At 57.6% G+C, this 19,446-nt stretch overlaps 1 protein-coding gene across 4 annotated transcripts in view; it reads right to left on the reverse strand.

Moving 5' to 3' along the window:
• Positions 1-6,727: 6,727 nt before the first annotated feature.
• ARRB1 (arrestin beta 1) overlaps positions 6,728-19,446 on the reverse strand; it is a 65,614-nt gene continuing 52,895 nt past the window's right edge. For 3 of the 4 annotated variants that reach the window (XM_004589888.3, XM_058663586.1, XM_058663588.1), the window contains exons 6-16: positions 18,628-18,687; positions 17,863-17,930; positions 16,313-16,448; positions 15,766-15,850; positions 15,420-15,492; positions 13,749-13,886; positions 12,968-13,051; positions 10,810-10,833; positions 8,984-9,054; positions 8,372-8,423; positions 6,728-7,365 (exon numbers count right to left, since the gene is read on the reverse strand). In XM_004589888.3, the coding sequence (XP_004589945.1) occupies positions 7,254-7,365; positions 8,372-8,423; positions 8,984-9,054; positions 10,810-10,833; positions 12,968-13,051; positions 13,749-13,886; positions 15,420-15,492; positions 15,766-15,850; positions 16,313-16,448; positions 17,863-17,930; positions 18,628-18,687 (903 nt within the window). In that variant the 3' untranslated portion in view covers positions 6,728-7,253. The remainder of the gene's footprint in view (positions 7,366-8,371; positions 8,424-8,983; positions 9,055-10,809; positions 10,834-12,967; positions 13,052-13,748; positions 13,887-15,419; positions 15,493-15,765; positions 15,851-16,312; positions 16,449-17,862; positions 17,931-18,627; positions 18,688-19,446) is intronic. The other variant, XM_058663587.1, reaches the window with a different exon arrangement.

Below are 19,446 nucleotides of genomic sequence, written 5' to 3' on the forward strand. Positions count from 1 at the left end.
CACAACTTTTTAGAATTTACTAACAAACATGCATGTAGTCAAGTACCCTTTCTGCATACAGGGTAACAGCCACTGTGTTTGGATTGAGTAGAATTTTTCAACCTCATGCTGCGGATGAAACCCTGCTGTCTCCAAGGTAATGGGTTGGCACTGTGGCACTGTAGGTTAAGCCTTGCATTGCAACATCGATACTCTGCAAGTGAGCACAGGCTTGAGTCCCAGCTGCCTGCTTCCAACCCAGCTCCCTAATGAGCCTGGGGAAGCAGTGAAGGAGGACCCATATGCTTGTGCACTGCAGCCATGTAGCAGTCCCGGATGGGAGTATAGGCTCCTGGTTTCTGCCTGGACCACTGCAGCCACTTGGGGAGTGAAGCAGTGGAAGGCAGATCTGTCACTCTGCCTCTTAAATAAGAGAAACAGAGGCCGAACACGTGAAAAAGTCAGTGGGGGTGATGAGAAAGCACAAAAGTGGGGGCCGATGACAAGCCCCACCCAATGGTCCCTCTGAACTGGGGTTACCGGAGCAACAGCCATGTTTACCTGGGGCTGAGAAGACTGGGAAGAGCTGGCCACCTGCCTCTTTGTCTCTGATGGAATCCCATGACCTCCCTGCCTCCTCAAGCTCCATTCTCCCATATTCCTTGACAATTAGCTCCTAATGCCATCCCGCCAATAGGAGGCATTGGCATGAAACTGCAGAGTGGGAGTGTGGGGGGAGGAGAGAAGCCCCAGGAGCCCTCCACTCCTCTTCAGGCAGTACTTACTGCCTGCGCCTCTCCTGGGATCCTGACTTCCTCAGATCCCCTCCCCTGGGGTCCCTCCTGGCCTGCCTCCGTCCCCTCAGAAGTGATAGTGGCTTCCTATTGTACTTGAGCTTGTACACATCCCACTTTCTATCTCTCCACTGATTCTCCAAGTCATTGCCTGCTGCCAGCACAGACTACTCACAGGGATTCACATGGAGGGCTGGACAAACACAGCCCGACTGGAAGGGCGCCAGACCATGTCTGCCCACTCCAGCGTCCCTGTCATCCCTACATTGGCTGAAGGAACAGGCCAGGCAGGGGGAATGGTTTGACTTGAACTATACATTCTTTTACAGGATTGTTGCTGTTGTTGTTAAAGTTGCTTTGCAGGTAGCATCAGTTTCCCGGGAGAGTCCACGAGAGTTTGTTCCTTTTGGTTCTCAGCCATTAGTCACTATTAGAACACAGCTCTTTCTCATCTATTCCAGGCTCCACCCACATCTCCTGCCACAGCAGGTGGCAAGTCTGTCTTGGAAATCAAGTGATGCTGGGGAGACACGGGCAGCAGGGACTGGCGAGTGAGGAAGGTCCTGAGTTGGGACCAGGATGGCACCTGCAGCTAAAGGGGCTGTGGTGCCCAAGAGAGGGAGAAATGCTTGCTCCAAGCTACAAACTGGGGGTCGTGGGATTTGGGCAGGGTCAGAAGTCTGGCAAGTGGCAGGACACAAGCTTTTGGCTGCCTGCAGAGGGGAACTGTGGAACAAGAACACCACGCAGGCCAGCCCCGGGGGCCCGCTCCCTGCTGTGTCCTACCCCAGGCTTCTGAGACAGAAACACAACTGTAGCCAGCACCCTCCATCACGAAAGACTTTTAATGGCCTCCTACATAAGCTTCTTTTGTTCATTTGTCCTGTTACAGTTGGAGAAAACTAGAGAAACTTATCAGACATGATAAAGAATGGCACGGGTACAACAGGTGACCCTGGCGAGTGGTCCAGGACTATCACAGCACAGGCCTGGAGATGCTGCCGTCTCCCTTCCTGCCCCCTTCGCCATCCCCCGCATGCAGAGGCCCAGTCAGGAGGAGGAGACAGACCCCACCATGTGTCTGTGGCTGGGACAGAATCCCAAGCAGAACGGCCCCAAGTTGGTGAGGCGCCTGCCTCTCAGTTGCCACTGCCTCACAAGACCACACCTCTACCCACATCCCCTGTGACTTCTGCAAGGGTCCCTGTGTAGTGGGCGGAGCCTGGCACTAGCCCCATGTTATACTTGGGGAGACTGAGGATCCTGAGAGGCCCAAAAGGCCCACTCAGATCACACAGCAAGTCCTAACTGGCACTCTGGTACCCTGTGGCTGGCTGTGTTCTGAGTGTCCCATTTTTACTCGGGATGCCCTGGGTAGAAGGCTCTGAGCAGGCAACTGTGCCAAAGGCTGGTTCAGATCTCACCTAAATGTGCACCTGCTCATGAGCTCTAGGGAGAAGCCCAAGCAGAGAATTAGGCAGAGTTCAAAGCTTGGGGGTTTCTGCGTGGGGACCAACCTCCCTGTGGGCATGTGCACCTGTTAGTCCCCAGGGGTAAGAGGGCAGCTCTATTAGAATTGCTCCAGGGAGACTTGCTGCTCCAAAGGCTCTAAGGGGACTTTGTCTTAAAGGCTTCCCTCTCCCTCCTTGCATCTTTGTGAGCCCTGAGTTCCATCCATGCCGAATCTCACTGGCTCTTCTATCACACCCCTTCCTGCTGCCCCAAAGGCCTGCAGCCGGGGAGTGGATGTCACCAGGGATGTGTAGACACAGCATTTCTGGCTTCACAGTCCCCAGTGCTGCAGGACCTACATCAAGGGTCCAGCCCCTTCCTCACTGTGCACCTTGTCCAAATCAAATCCAGGTCAGGACTACAGAGTAGGGTGCCTGGGGAGCGTGTGAGTGTGTACATGCATGTGTCTGTGATCCTGGTACCAGTGCAAAGTTCCTCTGTAGTGCCACACTGGAGCTGTTTCAACAATCACCAGAGAAGCCAGGCTTGTGGGCCTCACCTCAAACCTCACAACAGGGGCATGACATCTTTCTTCAAAAACATAGTTTGCAAGGGAAACCTTGCTAATGGAGAAAGGGAAAAGGGTAGAGATGGAGATGGACCTGGAACCCTCCCCTTTGCCTTCACCCTCTTCACCACCGGAGCTGATCCTCAGCACACTCTGCAAACTCTCGAACGGCCCACAGCCCCTGCTGGAAAGCCACAGGCTCTGGGTCTGCAGGGGTCCCAGGGACCTGCACCTGCTCCTCCTTCCTTGAGACCACTGGGAAATAACCCTGCAGGCAAGTGGAAGAGATGGGAGAACCTGTCCCCGAGTAGAGCCACTATAATCCAGGAAGGAGAGCCGAAGGGACATGGCACCACTTGGTATGCAGGCTCCATGCCAGGCTGTGTGAGCGAGGGGCGAGGCGTCTGTTTTGGTCCTCACCTAGTGTAAAAAGCAAGGTGCCAGAGCAAGTCTAGACCTGCATTCAAGAGACCCCGTGAGAGTTCAAGGTGAGGGCCTGGCCCTCCTGGAAGGGTGGGAAGGCACAGGCCCAGACACAGGTAAGAGAGACGCTGCTTCCTGGGGAATGGGTCATCTGGGGAATGGGTGGTCCAGGCTTAAGACCTCGGTCGTCCCTGGGCCTGAAGCTCTCCCAGGGACTGCGCTGGCTCCTTCTGATGCTGGATGGGGCCTCACCCTTCGAAGGACAGGAGCAGGCAGTTTCCACGAAGCCTATTCTGCTGGAGAGACAGGTAGTGGGCTGAACTCCCCGGGCATGAGGGCGTTCCTCTCCCCAAGCCAGTCGGCACCCAAGTTTCTCAGCCCCCACACAGCCTGCCATGTGGGAGGTATGGGTGGCAGCTCCAGCTGGCTCCAGATGCCCTCCTCTCCCACTGTTGACAACAGCCACGTCTTCTGTCCTGATTGCCGAGAAGGTCGACCTTGGTCATGGCATGCTGTCTCAGCTGCATCATCAAGCCAAGTTGGCTACATCTCATTCTGCCTGCCACCAACCACGTGAAAAGGAGGACAAAGCAGTGAAGACTCACAGCAGAAGGGGAGTGGCTTGTGAGCCCGGGGCCATGCCCCTGCAGGTGCAGGGCCGGCCTTGCTGTGCAGGCATCTGCAGCAGACATGGCACCATGGGCTGGCCTTAGTTTCAGCTGGGCCCCACAACTCCTCCTTGAAGAAGGGGTCAATGTCCCATTTTATAGTTAGGAAAACAGTCCACGACCCAGATCAATGTGCTCAAGGCCACCCTGCAGGCCTGAGAAGCAGCACCAGGGGCTTCCAGCACAGCACTCCCCTACTGCACCATGTGGGGACCTGCAGATCTCCCAGCAGAACCCATTCTGCAGGTAAAACCACCCTTACCTGTCCCGGCTTTGTAGCTAAGGAAGACCTGGGTTGGGAGTGGGGAACAAATAACTGGGTCATTGCCTTCCAAGAGCTGAATGCCCCTCTTGGTTGGGGTGCCGAGAAGCCTGGCTGCATGCCCCGTACCCAGGGCACACCACTCCTCCACATCCAGACTGGCATGGATGCACCATCCACATAGCACTATGTGGTTGGCATAGGAACAGACAATGCCATGGGCTGGTGCCTGGGTGCTAGCAAGGCTTCCCGCCATCTCACCAGGTCTCACTGGGCAGGCTGCCTGCAGAGTGGACAGAGCTCTGGGAAGCTCACCCTGCAGGCTCGAGTGAACACTAGGGCTGGAGTCTGGAGCCTGACTAGAAGCCTTAGAGAGACCCGGGGCATTTCTCTTCAGAGAGAGGCCAGAGAGGACGCTGTGGTTTGTGTGTCCTATAGGGCTACAGCACAGGATCATATAGGAGTGCACTGGGACAAGGGCAAGTGTGCCTCAAATGCAACCCCTCACCAAGTTGTGCCTTCCGGTGCAGGCCTGTGACCAACAGGAAGGGACGTGGTTGGCAAATTCCCCTCAAGGCACTATGTGGACCAGCAGCAGCCAAGGGCCCCAGAAGATGAGAGAGTCCCTCCCTAGCATTCTGAACCATGGGCTTCCTGAGGACAGGGGCTGGGACAGCCCCATCTCTGCAGCTCCAGGGTGGGGCACAGGGCACGGGCGCCATCAAGAGACTGGTGAGCCTGAATCCAATTAAACTTGGCCACTGATCTTGTGCAATCCAGATTCAAAGGTTCAATGACGGTGCGTGTGTGGCGGGGGGCGGGGGGAGGTGCTCTGGGGCTGCCCGGTGGCTGGAGACATTGCAGTGCAATATTAGGCTAAAGCCAGAAGGGGAGGCTGAGGATGCTCCGAAAGCCAGTCGGACAAAGCTTTTGTGTGTACGCATGAGTGATGGGGGGAAGGCTTGTAGGGGACTGGTCACCACCCCCTAAAGCTCCAGCACCCTGCATCACCCTAGAGGTGTCAGCAGAAGACACTGGAGCACTCACCATGTACTGTCCAGCATTTCATCAGCTCTACGAGGGTCCTTCAACAAGTGGTGGGAAAATGCAATTAAAAGAGTAAGTTTATTGGTGCAAAAAAAAAAGTTGAGATTCATGCATAGTTTTTTTTCATCACACACATTTTCCATGAACTTTTTGAACTTTTTGAAGACCCCTCGTACAGCTGCCCAGGTTTGGGGTGGGGTGAGTGTGAAGGGCCCAGCCAAATCTCTGGCAAGGGGGCTGGGACCTCACAACTGGCCAGGGCAGTGCCACTGTCCTGCACTGACTTGGTTCTGAGCTGGGTTGAGCGTTCATGAGACTCAGAAGAGGAAGGGACCCCGGGCTTGGGAATTGAGCCATTGCCCACCTCCAGAAGCACTGGCCTTGAGTGCCAAAAGTACTGTCTCCCTTTTTCAAGCTGGTATGTGACAGAGAAGACAGCAGATGTTGGGGTGCACTGTCTGTCCTGCTAAGCAACCGTTTTGCATGGGGAGAGCTCAGGGAGTCCACATCTGCTGGGATTGTGCACTATGAGATGCCCTATTGCGAGCAGCCATCCGTGCCCACCAGAGACAAACCCTGTCCCTCTTTAGAAGCTCCAGGCCCGAGAACTGAGCAGCATATGTAAGCTGTGGCCTTGCAGATATCAGGCAAACTCCACGTCTGCCTTCCAGGCTGTGGATCAAAGGGCACAGCCACACCCGGTGTGACCCCTTGGAGACCAGAGGACCAGCAGGCAGCTCTGACCCTTCCCCCACATCAGAACCTGTTCACAAATAGAAGCCAGCACCATCTATTTGTTCAGTGTTCCAGGTGAGGAACAGAGGCCCAGAGGGGGGAAGGAACTTGCCCTGCATCACACAGCAAGTTAGTATCAAAGACCAGACAAGATCTTTTCAACACACCCTACCTCACTGCCTGTCTGCCTGTGGCAGTTCACGGCAATGGCTGGGGTATCCCATTTGGCAAGGGAAAAGGAGGAGTTCCTGGTCCTCGGTATCCACCACCTCCTTGAGTGCCTGCATCTCAGCAGGACCTGGCGCCTTCTGGGAAGGACCCTCTGTCCTGGGCAAACTGGCCATGAGCACTTGCACCCTGGCTGCAGGCCCAGCCTAGTCCAGGGGGAAGCAGGAAGGAGGCAGCAGGAAGACACTGTGGGAAACCCCAGCTGCCTCGGGGCCTCCCTTATTGCCTCCTCCCATGTGAGCATCTTAAATCCACAACACAAGGCTCCCAGGACAATTCCTGAGCCTATCTCCTACCTCTGGAAGCCTCCCTCCTCCACCCTAGGGCCACAGCCTGCTAAAGAGCCCCTCCCTCCCTGCTAAAGGTCCCCTGAAGTACAGGCTGACCCAATGCGGCATGCCAACCCACGCTGATGCACTCAGCTAGCTCACACGGCCTCCCTTCGACTGGCAATACCGCTGGCAACAAAGTCCAGTTGCTGTTCTCCACTCCCTGGGCTAGGAACCGTCCATGAAGGTCACTGTCCAACACAGGCTCAAGGGGCCAGGGTGGAGCGGGCAGGAGGGAGAGGTCTTTGGTGTTCCAAACTGCACAAAGGCATTGAGCATCAATCTGCAGCCTGCCTCCTCCAGCCAGGAGAAGGTGGCCTTCAAGGTGGGTCATCTTTTAGCTGCCAGACCACACTAACCATCAGGGGCTGCTGTGCATGTTGTCTCCTTTGTCTGAGGCCTGCAAACCCAGTGTCTCCAAGTCCTCAACCTCCCTCTTTCCTTCCTCCTAACACCAGGCCATTCCCAAGGCCACAGGTGGCCTTTCCGGGAACAGGAGCAGGTGGAGTGAGAACGGAGTGTGAAGACAGGAAGGAGGGCACGCTGGAGTCCTGTTGCCATGGAGGCTGCGGGGCCGGTCCTGAGGCTCATCTCCAAGGCCCCCCTAAAAAACCACCCCTGGGCCCCCTGGGAGAAACTGGAAGAACAGGGTAGCAGGGTGGGGCAGGAAGGGGCAGGGGTGGGGGCGGACACCAGAATAGGAAGTAGACGGAGAAGCATCCTAGTGTGTGAGAACCGGAGCTGCCCATAGGGAAAGCCGGCCCCAGCCTATCTGTTGTTAAGCCTCGGGGAGCCCGTGACGTCCTCCTCTTCCTCCTTGTCATCCTTCATGCCTTTCAGCCTCTGCCGGGCAAAGTCCTCAAACACAATGTCATCATCGCTGGAGGAAGAAACAAGGAGAAACAGTGTGTTTGCAGCAGCTGGAGGCGCTAGCTTCTCCCGCAGCCCAGCCAAGCAAAGCTGGGACGCAGGAGGCCTCTGGGGTTGCTGGATGGGAGGGGTCGTGATGCTAAAGGCTAGGAAAGTGGGGTGGTGTAGTGGACCTGGGAAGGAGTAAAGGAGCCAGCCGCATGCCTCAATGTCCAGAAAAGAAAGGCTCTCACAGGGCAGGGGCTGGACCCTAGTAACTTCACGCAAATTCTCAACCCCTAAGACCAGACCCAAGCAGCCCCACCCAGTGTGTTTGCAGCAGCTGGAGGCGCTAGCTTCTCCCGCAGCCACAGCAGGCTCACACCCACATGGAGCCATCCTTACAGCAGGCTGGGGTGGGGCAGGACAGGGCAAGGCAGGGCAGGTCAGCGCTAACGGCCACTCCCTTCTACCCTAAAATCTGTCCACTCGGGACCCAACGATCCCTGCCTCCACAGACGGCAGCTGCTGCACGGGGCATGCTCAGGGGAAATCAGATGCCCCATATCCCAGAAGTATCCTGGGGGGAAACTATGGCAGGGATCTTGGGAGCTTCAGCAACCAAGCCACTTGATCCTGGAGACAAGCGGTCAGCACACTGTCCTGCACACCCCAGCCTCTGAGCCAGGAGCCACCAGCCCCCGATCCTGGCCCACCCCACTGCCTGATTCCATCAGTGAGGCGGCACCAGCCCTATGTGAGGTGAGCAGGTGCTGTGGGTGGACGGACGCACGGACTGATGAACGGACGTGCAAGGACGAAGGAAGACAGACCCCACCAAGGCAGGAGGAAGAGGAACAGGCATGGCCTTCAAGTCACATGCAGGCAAGCGGGCTGCTGAAGAGGTGAGCAAAGGTGGCTCTCAGCAGGCTGTTCCTCCAGATAAGGTTCATAAGCATGTAAGCAAATGACCACCCCGCTCCCATGCCCTCTGCACCTTCCCCACCCCCAATATGAGCAGGCAGGGTTCCGCTTACTTGGTGTCAAGTTCTATGAGATTGGTGTCTACCGGCGTCTCGTTCTCTGGAACTGAACACAGAGCAGGGGGCACCCAGAGGTTAGTATAGAAGGTGGGCACAGCCTGGGACCCCGGGACAGCCAGGTTCAATTGAGTGGACCAAGAAAGAAATGGGCTCCCAACCCATCCTGGAACACCCCAATCATCTAAAGGTCAGCACAGGGTTCCAGATGCCCAAAAGAGCAGGGAAACCCCAGGCTGCCAGCAGCTTCTCACTTAATACACTGCCCATACCTCCCACTGATGCTAAGACAACCCTTTCTGAGTCTCACTGATCTGGAGCTGTGTATCATGAACTGTGAGTCCATGAACTGTGGCCAGTTGGATGCCACCAAGAATGCTGTCTACACAGCCCTTCCTCCTACTCCCAACCAGGACCCAGCCCATGCCTGGATCCCAAGCCAGGAGCTCCCTCCCCAACTCCCAGCCCCGATCTCCCACAGAGATCTTCAGTGAGAGTTGTGGGGACCACAAAGGATGCTGAGGGCTGGGGAGAGGCTGACCCAGGCGGGGGCTGACCCATCTGGAGACCCCCACAGCAGGGATTTCCCCCAACCCTAATCCTGCTCACCTTCCCGATGTGGGGGCTCCTCTTTGGGTTTGGGGTGCATTAGAGTGAAGGGCAGTTCCACGGCCACGTCACTGAAACAGAGAGAGAGAGCCAGGGGTACTGAGCCTTGAGCCTCAAGCTGACTCCATGGCCACTGGATGCAGAGGGGTAGGGTTCCTGGTGGGAGCAGCTGGTCCCTGCCCTCTTTGAGCCTCCCTCTCTCTAGAAGAACTTAAGTGACCTCTTCCCTAAAAAAACAGAAATCTCTCCCTTTGTGGACGAGAGCCCCTGGAGAGGACAACCCAAGACAGTGGGCATCACAGTCCCTGGGTGGCCCCACAGGTGCCCTGGAGCCCACCTACCTCAGATGCCTGCCACTACGCCACCCCTGCCTGCCCAGCTCCTGGCTGTGAGCATGTCCACCCCCATGCACCCTACTTCCCTGGAACTGGGCCCTGCTGCACACAGACAGCCTGCTGAGGGGATCGGAGGTGCCAGGCATGAGCCAGCGCTTCCAATCCAGCCTTCGCTGCCCATGTCCCTGAAGGGCAAACACTGCCATGGCACTGATTGGGCCAAGGACTCTTCTGGACTCTTCCCACACAGCAGCCCATTGAATCATTCCATCAACCCTATCCCTGACCCCAGTGAATGGATGTGAAAACTGAGGAACAAGATTAATACATCCTGCCCAAGTCTGGGTGACTAAGAGAGGACTCCAGCTCCGTGGTCACGCCCTCAGTACCACATGGCAGCAGTGCAATTGTGACAACAGCCTGGAGCCTTCTCTCAGCATCACCCTGGGACACCCCCGACAGCCAGTCCTAACACCTACCTCTCGTCTGCTGACACATTGTCTCCCAGGGCAGCACAGTGGCCAAGGGCACAGGCTGTGCTCTGAGATCTGTCCCACCAGCTCCACCTCTCCCTGGTCCAGCCTGATACACCTGTGAGGCTCCCTAGGCTCAGCTGCAGACCAGGAGAGCAGAGTCCCTGCCCTGTAGGGGAGGAGTCCAGAAGATGGCAGGCAGACGTGAAAGCCTGGCTGAACTGAGGGGTTTGTGCCCATCAGAGTCGCCACCCTGCTGGGATTGGCACTCGGGTGAACAGGCTGTCGGAGCTCTTTGGGTTTTTTTTTTTTTCACTGCCCTTTTAGGTCCACAGGTAGGTGAGCCATTGTGGAACAGAAACTGCAGGAACCTGAGGTTTGCCAGCCCCCACAAAAGCCCCGGAGGGAAGCTCCTGGCCTGTCTTTCATTCCCATCTCGAATTCAGCACCCAGAGCCAGCCTAGCCACAAAACCAGGGGCCGAAAACCTTTGCTACACAGAGCTCACAGAATTTCACCTCTGACAACTCGGCTATGATTCCCTAGGACAAGCCAGAGGCCGCCTTGTGCCAGGGAGAGGCCACATGCACGCTGGGGGCTCACTCACCATTGTCCCTGGGAAGTCAGTCCACAAAGACAGACCCCAGGACGACCCTTCCTTGACCACTCTCAGCAACTCCTCCTCACCCATGGGCAGCAGTTGCTGAGTCACAAAGCCTGCACTTCTCCAAAAAAACCTGTAACCTCGCAGACCACCCATTCTGACAGCTCAACCCAGACCACTGCTGTGCTTTGCTGCCCGTGACAGCCACGGACGGCATCGCGAGGTGCAGCCTTCACAAGATAGGCCGTGTCTTTCTCACAAAGGCTTGGGTACCCCAACACACCTGGCCCTGGCGATCTGAAATGACTCACTAAGGTTCCTTCCAAACCCAGCACCCCCCTGTGCTGCAGATTTGTGGGTCTGCGGGCCCTGAAGGAAGGGGACAGATCAGCCAGGCTCAAGCGAGGGAATTTACCTGGATGCCAGATCTCCCAACAGGCTGAGTGGGTCAGAGGAGGCAGGAGGAGTGGTCAGGAGAGAGTTGAGAGAAGAAAAGAGAAAGCACATTCATTCACTACCTCTGCTGCCCCTCAGGTGGAGCAGACCCTGGACACACACCCCTGCCCCCCACCTCCCACTGCACAGCCCCACAGCTCACCCCTGCCCCCCGCCTCACACTGCACAGCCCCACAGCTCACCCCTGCCCTCTACCTCACACTGCACAGGCCCCACAGCTCACCCCTGCCCCCCGCCTCACACTGCACAGGCCCCACAGCTCACCCCTGCCCCCCACCTCCCACTGCACAGCCCCACAGCTCACCCCTGCCCCCGCCTCACACTGCACGGGCCCCACAGCTCACCCCTGCCCCCCACCTCACACTGCACAGCCCCACAGCTCACCCCTGCCCCCCACCTCACACTGCACAGCCCCACAGCTCACCCCTGCCCTCTACCTCCCACTGCACGGGCCCCACAGCTCACCCCTGCCCCCCACCTCACACTGCACAGCCCCACAGCTCACCCCTGCCCCCCACATCACACTGCATAGCCCCACAGCTCACCCCTGCCCCCCACCTCACACTGCACAGCCCCACAGCTCACCCCTGCCCCCCTCCCCCCCACACTGCACAGCCCCACAGCTCACCCACGGGTGCTCTGAAATGGCAGGGCCCTGCCCCTGGGGATGGGGAGGGTTTGTGGGCTGGGATCCAAGCCCAGCTCAGCAAACCCTGAGCTGCAGGCCCCTCCTCAGGAAAGACCCCTCCTCTGGCCCACCTAGCCCCAGTGGCTGGCACTGCATTATAGCAGGTTAAGCCATTAGTGGTCTGTGGTACTGATATCCCAACCTGAGGCCCAGGACACAGTCCCACTGCTGTTTCTGATCCTATTCCCTGCTGATGTGCCTGGGAGGCAGCAGGCAACGGCCCAAGTGTTTATTCCCCTGCCACTCCCATGGGAGAAGTGGATGCAGTTCTGGGCTCCTGGCTTCTGTCTGCCCAGACCCGGCTGTTGATGCCATGTGGGGAGTGAACCAGGGGGTGGAAGATCTCCCTCTGCCTCTCCTTAAAACACACACTCACACCTCCCTTGCTGCCTGCTGCACATGAGGTCTGGAGGTAGCTAGCCAAGGGCGGAAGGACATCTCCCAGGGCTAAACGAGAACGTGTCAAGGCCGTGAGTCCCACAAGGCATTGGGGATTACTCAGGCACTAGAAACAGGTGCCCAGTTCTGCACTCAGCCACTTACAAGGGAGCGTTCACAATAAAGGAGATTCTACATTGAATGGTATTTAGTTTTAGGGTTATTTTATTTTTTAAATTTTGTTTATTTATTGGAGAGATAGAGACACAGAGAAAGATACTACCCCCTAGTTTGACTCCCCGAATGCCTGTGACAGGGCAGCCAGCACCAGGGGCCAGGAACCCGCTGTCCAGGCCTCCTGCTCTGGGTGTCATCCCAACTGCCTCCCAGGGTTCCCCTCAGTGGGACACTGGACCCAGGAGGGGAGCCAGGTACCAAACACTGGCATCTCACGTAGCACCCTAAGTCACAGCCCAACACGTGCTCTGTTGAACTGTCGGTCTCTATAGAAACTTCTAAAAAAAAATTAGAATGCATCCTCTGACAAAGCAGAAATCCCAGTAATGGCTTATAACATGTATACAGGGAGAGTGGGGGTCTGCCCTATGTCCCCACAAAACTCTTCTCAGGGCTAGGAAGTACCATGACCCCAACATCCAGTCAACCCCCTGTCCTTGGTGGTGTGGGGTTGGGGGAAGATTTTAAGCAAACGTTTGGCCAACTGTGTGGGCATCGATGAAATGGGGAAGCCAGAGCTACTAGCAAACCCCCTGTCCAGCTCTAGGGTTCTGAGCCCCTTCAATTATGTCCCCAGCATAAGCTGGAGCAGGGCTTGCTGCACCCCAAGGTGGAATAAGTGGTCAGCATCCCTGGGATTCCCAGGCCTCAACATCCTCCCTTTTGGGGCCACAGCCAACCTCAGGGCAAAGGCCAGAGAGAGAAGAGACCCCTGAAAGAGGAGGAAGAGGAAGAAAGAGGCAGAGAAGGGACCAGAAGGAGGTGAGGGAGGGAAGCAGGGGATGGTGGGACAGGGGCCCTGGACAGCACTCACCCGCCCCGCGACACCACCAGCTTGACCTTCACTTTGTAGGAGACAATGATGCCCAGAACCTCGCGGTTGGCCCCTTCCCGCATCCTGTGGGTGACAAGGGAAGCAGTCTGGGGAGTGATGAGGGGACAGAGCTGTAGGGGCAGCAGCTGTCCAGCCCATCTTGGGCCATTCAGCCAACTGAGCCTCCAGATGAGCAGGGTGGGCGTGGCCTCTGGGAGTGCAGCCCCTCCCACCCTCCCAAGGAGCCAGCCTCTCTCACAGCTGTGTGGGTGTAAGGGGAGGCTGAGGGTGGGTGGTATTGTTTAGGGCTGGGGGTGAGGGGCACTGGAGGGCCACAGTCCATCCCAACTACCCCCACCAGGCAAGCCCTGGGTGGGAAGGGTGACACGCTGTCCTGCTGGAGCAGAGAAACCTGCTGAAGTCGTATGGACAGGAGCGATCACACAGCCTAGAGGCAGCCCACACACCTAGTCTAGCCCAGCTCACCACTGGGCCCAGCCCCTCCTGTTCATCACCTGCCACCAGGACCCTCCCAGGCACCGGCCACTCCCTTCTTTCCCTCCTGCCTCTTCCAGGAAGTCTTCCTAGATTGCCCCCCATCCCTTTCTGTGTGCGCTGGTGGGGCTGGCACTGATGGAGTGAATGGATTTGGGGGGACCTTGTTCTCTGGGGGAGAGCCTCCCCAACAGACCAAGCTCCCGAGGACACCCCTGGAGCAGCTGAGAATGAGGGCAGCCCAAGCTCTGTCTCCACACTGGTGGGGCCCATGGGGGAGCCTCACAGTGTGCTGGAGGCCAAGTTCGTGTCCTCATGCTTGAGTTTTCCATCCAGCGCCAGGCCCCGCTTCTCTCGGTTGTTGGCCAGGAATGGGGTGAGCGTGTAGACCTTGCAGAACGTTGAGCTGGGGGCCACGGTGTCGCTGGGGAGAAGCAGGGCAGATATAAATCAGTCTCCTCCTCTTTCTCACACACCAGCAAGCCATCAGGACATCCAGACTGCTCCCACCCCACCTCTGTCCCTGCCAGGTGCAGGGACCACATGGATCAGACGCAGTCCTGGCAGGCAGACCCCAACCACTCAGAGGACACACACGGCTGATTGAGGGGATCTCACCAAAAGTCCTGTTAGCCAAGAGCATGGTGGTAACACAGGCTGACCTGAAAAGTTCCAGCTCTGAACACAACCAGCAGGAAGCTGCTGGGCACCCACCTGTGCACCACCTCATGCTACACCTGTTGGGGGCAGGCGCTGGGCCCAGTGTTCCAGATGCTGCTTGAGACACAGGCTTCCCTCCGTGGAGGGCTTGGATGTGAACTGGCTCCAGCTCCCTGCTGATGCGTACCCTGGGAGCCCGGGGTGAGGACTCAAGTGCTTGGCTTCCTTCCATCCGCACAAGAGGCCTGGGCCACGGTCCTGGCTTTGTCTCCCCTCTGTCTCTCCATCATATCCCGGGAATCCTAACCATGTCAGCTTTCCTTGTTTTTGCTCCTGCCCTACCCCTTTCTTCTTTTCAAGGACAGAGCTGGCAGGCAAGCAGACAGTGGGCAAGCCTGGAATTGCACATGGCCCAAGTCAGGGCCCAGTTCTGTGAGACCGAGAAGGTCCCAACCCTGGGACTCCCACCCCTGACCCACAGACAGCCCTAGGATACCATGACCACCTACTCGGCCATCTGTGCTTAGTCACGAAGCTGCTGGCACCTCTGCACAGCCTGGAGTTTCCACTCTCGGGCAAACTGGGATCTTCAAAAAGCTCATGGAAATGTGTATTATGAATAAGCTGTCTGGATATCAACATTTTCCAAACTGTATATAAATATACATATACACACTCATATATGTGTGTATATAAAACTACATAAAACACAATTGCAGGGCCAGGAGCTTCTAACAGGAGCATCTGCTTCCTATAGGTAGCCACAGGTGTTTCACGTGGAACCCCTGCACCTGCATTACGGTCGCCAAGCTGGGAACCAAGCTATGCTGGGCTGTAGGGGCCCTCCTCAAGCCTAGAACTTCCGGAAGGTTCCAGGAAGACGCGGTTAGTCTCCAATGTTCCACACAACTCCTCTTATCCAGGGAGCTGCAGGACTTCCACGTCAGATGGCTAGAGCTGCATACCTACTGCCTTGGCCACCAGGAAGCTCCTGGAAGCAGCCCCCTCCAGCCAAGTGCCAGACCCCCCAGCAAGGATTCTCTCCACATCTCCAGTCCCCCTGCACTCAATGGCATCTCTTCAGTCACTCAGCTTTTCTGGATCATCCCCTGAAGAATGCCTTTTCTTCTAACTAAAGAATTTGGATGGTTTTTCTAGAAGGTTCTCTCCTCCCACTTGGAGCAGCAACAAGCCTGAGGGCCTCCACCAGAGAGTGGGTGCAGACACCTGTGGCGGGGGCTGGTCCTGCTTTTGCTCACCAGCTTGCCCATCCAGGGCCAAACTGGTGTTCACTTACTCAGCCTCCTCCATGGCGACGGGGCACTTGTACTGCGCGGTGTTGAAGAGGCAGATGTCCGCGTACTGACGCACTAGGGAGGGTAGCAAGGTATGTGAACCCCAAAGGGGCTGCAGGAGGGAAGCCCACCCCCCATCGCCCCTTCCAGGGCAGCTCTGCCCCAAACCCAGCTCACCTGGCCAATAAGTAGCCGGGGTCCTAACCACAGCCACACCCACAGGTGGTGAGCTGGCCAATAAGCACCCAGCCACATCCACTGGCTTCGGGATCACTTCCAAGGCTATTTGAACCAGGGCAGGTCCCCAGGCTAGCCCACCCTCACCCGCCTGAGCTGTCCCCAGGGTACCTGAGATCTTGATCTTCTTCACGGTCTTGTTGGTGTTGTTGGTGACATGGACGTTAACACTGATGGGTTCGCCATGGTAGTAGATCTGGGCAGCAACAGAAGGAAAGGGGGAGGGTTGGTTGGGAGGGCTCCCCCAACCCTGGCTACGCTGACCCTGTTCTCACTGTACACTGACACCAGCAGATGCACTAAGCTTCAGGCTCCGGCACTGGACCAAGTCCTGGGGCTAGAGGGCAGGGTTAGGGATTAAGGTTCAAGAGTGTCCAGCTCGGGGTGTCCCTGACCTCCTCAAGGGTATTACTGCTCTGTCACTCAAGGGTTCACCTCCCTGAACCTGCTTCTGCAGAGCTGGGTGGGGAGGACTAGGCCCTGTGCAGGCACCTGCACCCCTCCACCATTCATCAGGCCCCGAGAGACTTCCTCACGTACCCAAGAGAGGGCTGAGGTGGCTTGATCTGTGGTCCTAGAGCTGGAATCTGAGGCCTAGGCCCCGCCCACCAACCCCATCCCATCCCTACCCCCACCCTCGGTCCTGCCTCCTTCCTACCTCCTTGTCCAGGGAGGCCTCCAGGTGCAGGGGCTTGTCGGACATGAGGAACTGCCTGGTGGTCTCAGCTGTGGGCTGGGGGCCGGGCCTCTCGGGAGCATACTGAACCTTCCGGATGACCAGACGCACAGAGTTCCTGGTGGATATGGCCAGGGGGAGAGATGACCAGAGACCCCACCTCTGGCCCCTTTCCTGGTGTTTCCCCACAGCCCTCTCCTGCTCCAGAGACCCCCGCCCCCCCACACACACACCCAGGCTCCCCATGGCCTTAGCATCCAACTGTATGATGTGAAGTTGATGCAAGTCTTACACCCCATCCTAGAACCACTCCCCACCCTGGGCTACTTTCATTCCCAGACCCTGGGGAGAGGAATGTGTGTGTAAGCCCGCTGCTGTGCAACCACAGCTGCCTGGTGTGCACCAAGGGACAGGATGCTGAGGACAGGGGAGGAGCTGCGATTCAGTGGGAAGGGGTGCAGATGCTGGGGGCGCACGCCAGGGAAGGACACCCAATGAGGGACAGAGCCTGCAGATGAGACAGGCTCAGCAGAGCTGACTGGACTTAAGCAAGGACATCAGGCATGGGTGAGGGGATGGAGACCCCCATGCTGCACACGTGGGCAGCCCCATGTCTCAGACAACTATCTCATTTCCCTGAAACTGGAGATCCAGTTCCTGAACTCGGGAGTGCCTAACTCCTGCCTCTCTTACTAACTTAGCTTTCCTGGGCCTCAGCATCTTCATCTGTGAAACAGTGACAACAGCAGGACGAAGGTGTGAGGGTAATCTGCGGTATGTTAGTCCAGCTTGCCCAGTCTGTTGCCCAGTGAGTCCTTGGGAATGGTGGTTCCTAATTCCTCACTCTTAGTCATCCTTTGGTGTGGACTTAAATTGTTACAGGGATGGGCCTGGTGGCTCCTGTTCCTTGCCATAGTCAAGCCCTTCCCCCCCAGTCCAAGGGTCTCCCTCCTCCCAACGCTGGCTCACTGTACCTGCAGTACGGCCTATGACCACCAGGTGGCAGGCAAAGCCCACTCCCTAGGAGGTGGCTGTAGTTAACCACGGTGCCAACATAGGATGGAGGGGCAGCAAGAGGCAGGACCCTGGGAGTGGCAGGCATGGGAAGTCAGGGCTACTCTCCCTACTGCCAGCCTGGGCTGTGCCCCTCCAGGGGGAAGCTCCTCCTCTCACCTCCCCTGCTCCTTGCTCTGGGCCTCAGCCCCAGCCCTTGGGTCTTGCTGACGGCCTCTACAGCCTGCAGTCAGAACAAGTGGCCTGGAGGGGACAAGAGCTGAGGCAGGAAGCCAGTGCAGTAGTGTCAAGGAAGAGCTGCTGGGGCCACCTCCCCCAGGCAGTCCTTGGTGCATGACCTGTCAGCCTTCCACGTGCCCTTCTCTGAGGTCCAGAGGCAGGAATGTCCTGCTCCTCCTCCCACACTTCCAGGTATTGTGGCTGATCTCCTTTTCAGACCCTGCCCCTCTTGTCTGCCTTCTCCTTCCCCCGGCTGGCCAAGCGCACCCCACCCATCCCGGCACCGTTGGCCTCCTCACCGCTTGTGGATCTTCTCCTCCAGGTTCTCAGCGCAGAAGGCCTTGACTTCGTAGTCCACACCACAGGCCTGTTACAGTGCAGGGGCCGCTGAGCACAGGGCCATGGAACGGCAGGTGTGTGCCTGCTGTCCAGGACCTCACCTCCCACCGTTCAATTCTGCTGCTGCTGCTCGGGGTCTGACCCTGACAATCTCAGCCCGGCCAGTCAGGCTGCGTGGCCTCCCTCCACAGCTGCTTTCTCTGCCTGCCCACCCCTCATAGCACTGGGCACCCCGAGCCCCTGGCTGCGCTCTGCTCTTTTGAGATGGACCTACAGAAGGTAAAGCCGACACAGGTGCTGCCAGTCTGCTGACCCCCAGCTCTCTAACCACAGGAGGAGGCACATCCTATTCTCCCACAGTCCAGGGCCTGGGGTCCTCGTGCTGTCACGCACCTCCCCTGAGCCTTGTCCCCATCTGGGGGACAACAGCAATCATGCCACAGTACACAGCTGCTTGGAGGGGTGGGCGAGGCCAGTTGTAGGTGCTCAGAGCATTCTAGTCCTATCGTCAGGCAGAGGGGATCCAGGTGAGCCGGGGAGGGAGGCTGACTGCCATCTGTGGCTTTGTGCTTGTCCGAGGCGGAATTGGCCTGGCTCAGTCCCAAGGAAGTTCCCACAAGGTGGGTGGTTCCCATGGGTCAGGCACCAGCTAGGGATGAAAGCCAGGACCCGGCAACATGCACATCCCAGACCCCGAGAGACTGTGCTTGGGGTGACTGGTGTACCTTGCCTGTGTCTTCTGGCCCAGGCTGCAACGTCACAGAGCATGGCAGGTTTGGTGGGATCTGTTCAAAAGACAGTCACAATGAGCCACTATCACAGGAGGCAGCTCTGTTTCTACCCACGTCATATAGCCCTGCCACTCCCACACATTCGTCACACCAGGCCCTTGAGGGCAGGCTGTGCCTCTTCCATCAAACTAGAGGCTCCAGGGGCCAGGTGGTGCTGCCTGCATCAGTCCCGGCCATGTCATGCCTCAGCCAGGGCCAGAGGCCCCTCTTGAACATGCTTTATCCAAAGGCCTGGCCCTGTCACCACAGTCACGGAGGTCCACCTCCTGGCCTGCAGGCCTGCCAACATGTTCCTGTCTACGACAGAACAACTCTGCAAGGACCTCTGGGTCACTCCAAGAGGAGGCAGGACACAGGCAAGCTCATGCCAGGAGGAAGGGGTGGGAAGGAGCCTGGGCCATCCCTGGGGCTTGGAGGGCAGAGGGGACACTGTGAGCCAGGGTGTGTGAACCAGAAGAGGTGAGCAAGGGCTTCTGCCCACCCTCACCCACCCCCATTAGGGCAGCATAGCAAGCGCTCCCTCAGCTCTAAGCTGGTAGCATGGGATTAGCAGCTAAGAAGCATAACTCTCTGAGATCTCGGAGTTGGGAGAAGTTGGGGCAGGGAGTTGGAGCTGATGTGTGACCCCCGAGCCACACAGTCAGTGCTCCTTCCTTCTCCGCAGCCATCCCGGGGGCCCCCTGCTTCCCACCAGTACCTGGACTCAAGGGATATCCTAGCGATCAGGGTACCACCCAGCGGTGGGCAGAGAAG

The sequence above is a fragment of the Ochotona princeps genome, chromosome 4 (assembly GCF_030435755.1).
Source record: "Ochotona princeps isolate mOchPri1 chromosome 4, mOchPri1.hap1, whole genome shotgun sequence".
In the NCBI taxonomy this organism is placed as follows: domain Eukaryota; kingdom Metazoa; phylum Chordata; class Mammalia; order Lagomorpha; family Ochotonidae; genus Ochotona; species Ochotona princeps.